Source organism: Myotis davidii, unplaced genomic scaffold (assembly GCF_000327345.1).
Source record: "Myotis davidii unplaced genomic scaffold, ASM32734v1 scaffold586, whole genome shotgun sequence".
NCBI lineage: Eukaryota > Metazoa > Chordata > Mammalia > Chiroptera > Vespertilionidae > Myotis > Myotis davidii.
Window position 1 is genome coordinate 1008475 of NW_006296809.1, and position 294 is coordinate 1008768.

At 66.0% G+C, this 294-nt stretch overlaps 1 protein-coding gene across 1 annotated transcript in view; it reads left to right on the plus strand.

Moving 5' to 3' along the window:
- Nucleotides 1–294, plus strand: part of SKI (SKI proto-oncogene) — a gene marked incomplete at its 5' end in the record, with an annotated part of 63805 nt that continues 63511 nt past the window's right edge. The window contains one exon of the mRNA XM_015569688.1: nt 1–290. Coding sequence (XP_015425174.1) covers nt 1–290 — 290 coding nt within the window. The remainder of the gene's footprint in view (nt 291–294) is intronic.

Below are 294 nucleotides of genomic sequence, written 5' to 3' on the forward strand. Positions count from 1 at the left end.
CCCTTCTTCATGCCGTCCGAGCGCTCCACCGAGCGCTGCGAGACCGTCCTGGAGGGCGAGACCATCTCGTGCTTCGTGGTGGGCGGCGAGAAGCGCCTGTGCCTGCCGCAGATCCTCAACTCGGTGCTGCGCGACTTCTCGCTGCAGCAGATCAACTCGGTGTGCGACGAGCTGCACATCTACTGCTCGCGCTGCACGGCCGACCAGCTGGAGATCCTCAAAGTCATGGGCATCCTGCCCTTCTCGGCGCCCTCGTGCGGGCTCATCACCAAGACGGACGCGGAGCGCCTGTGC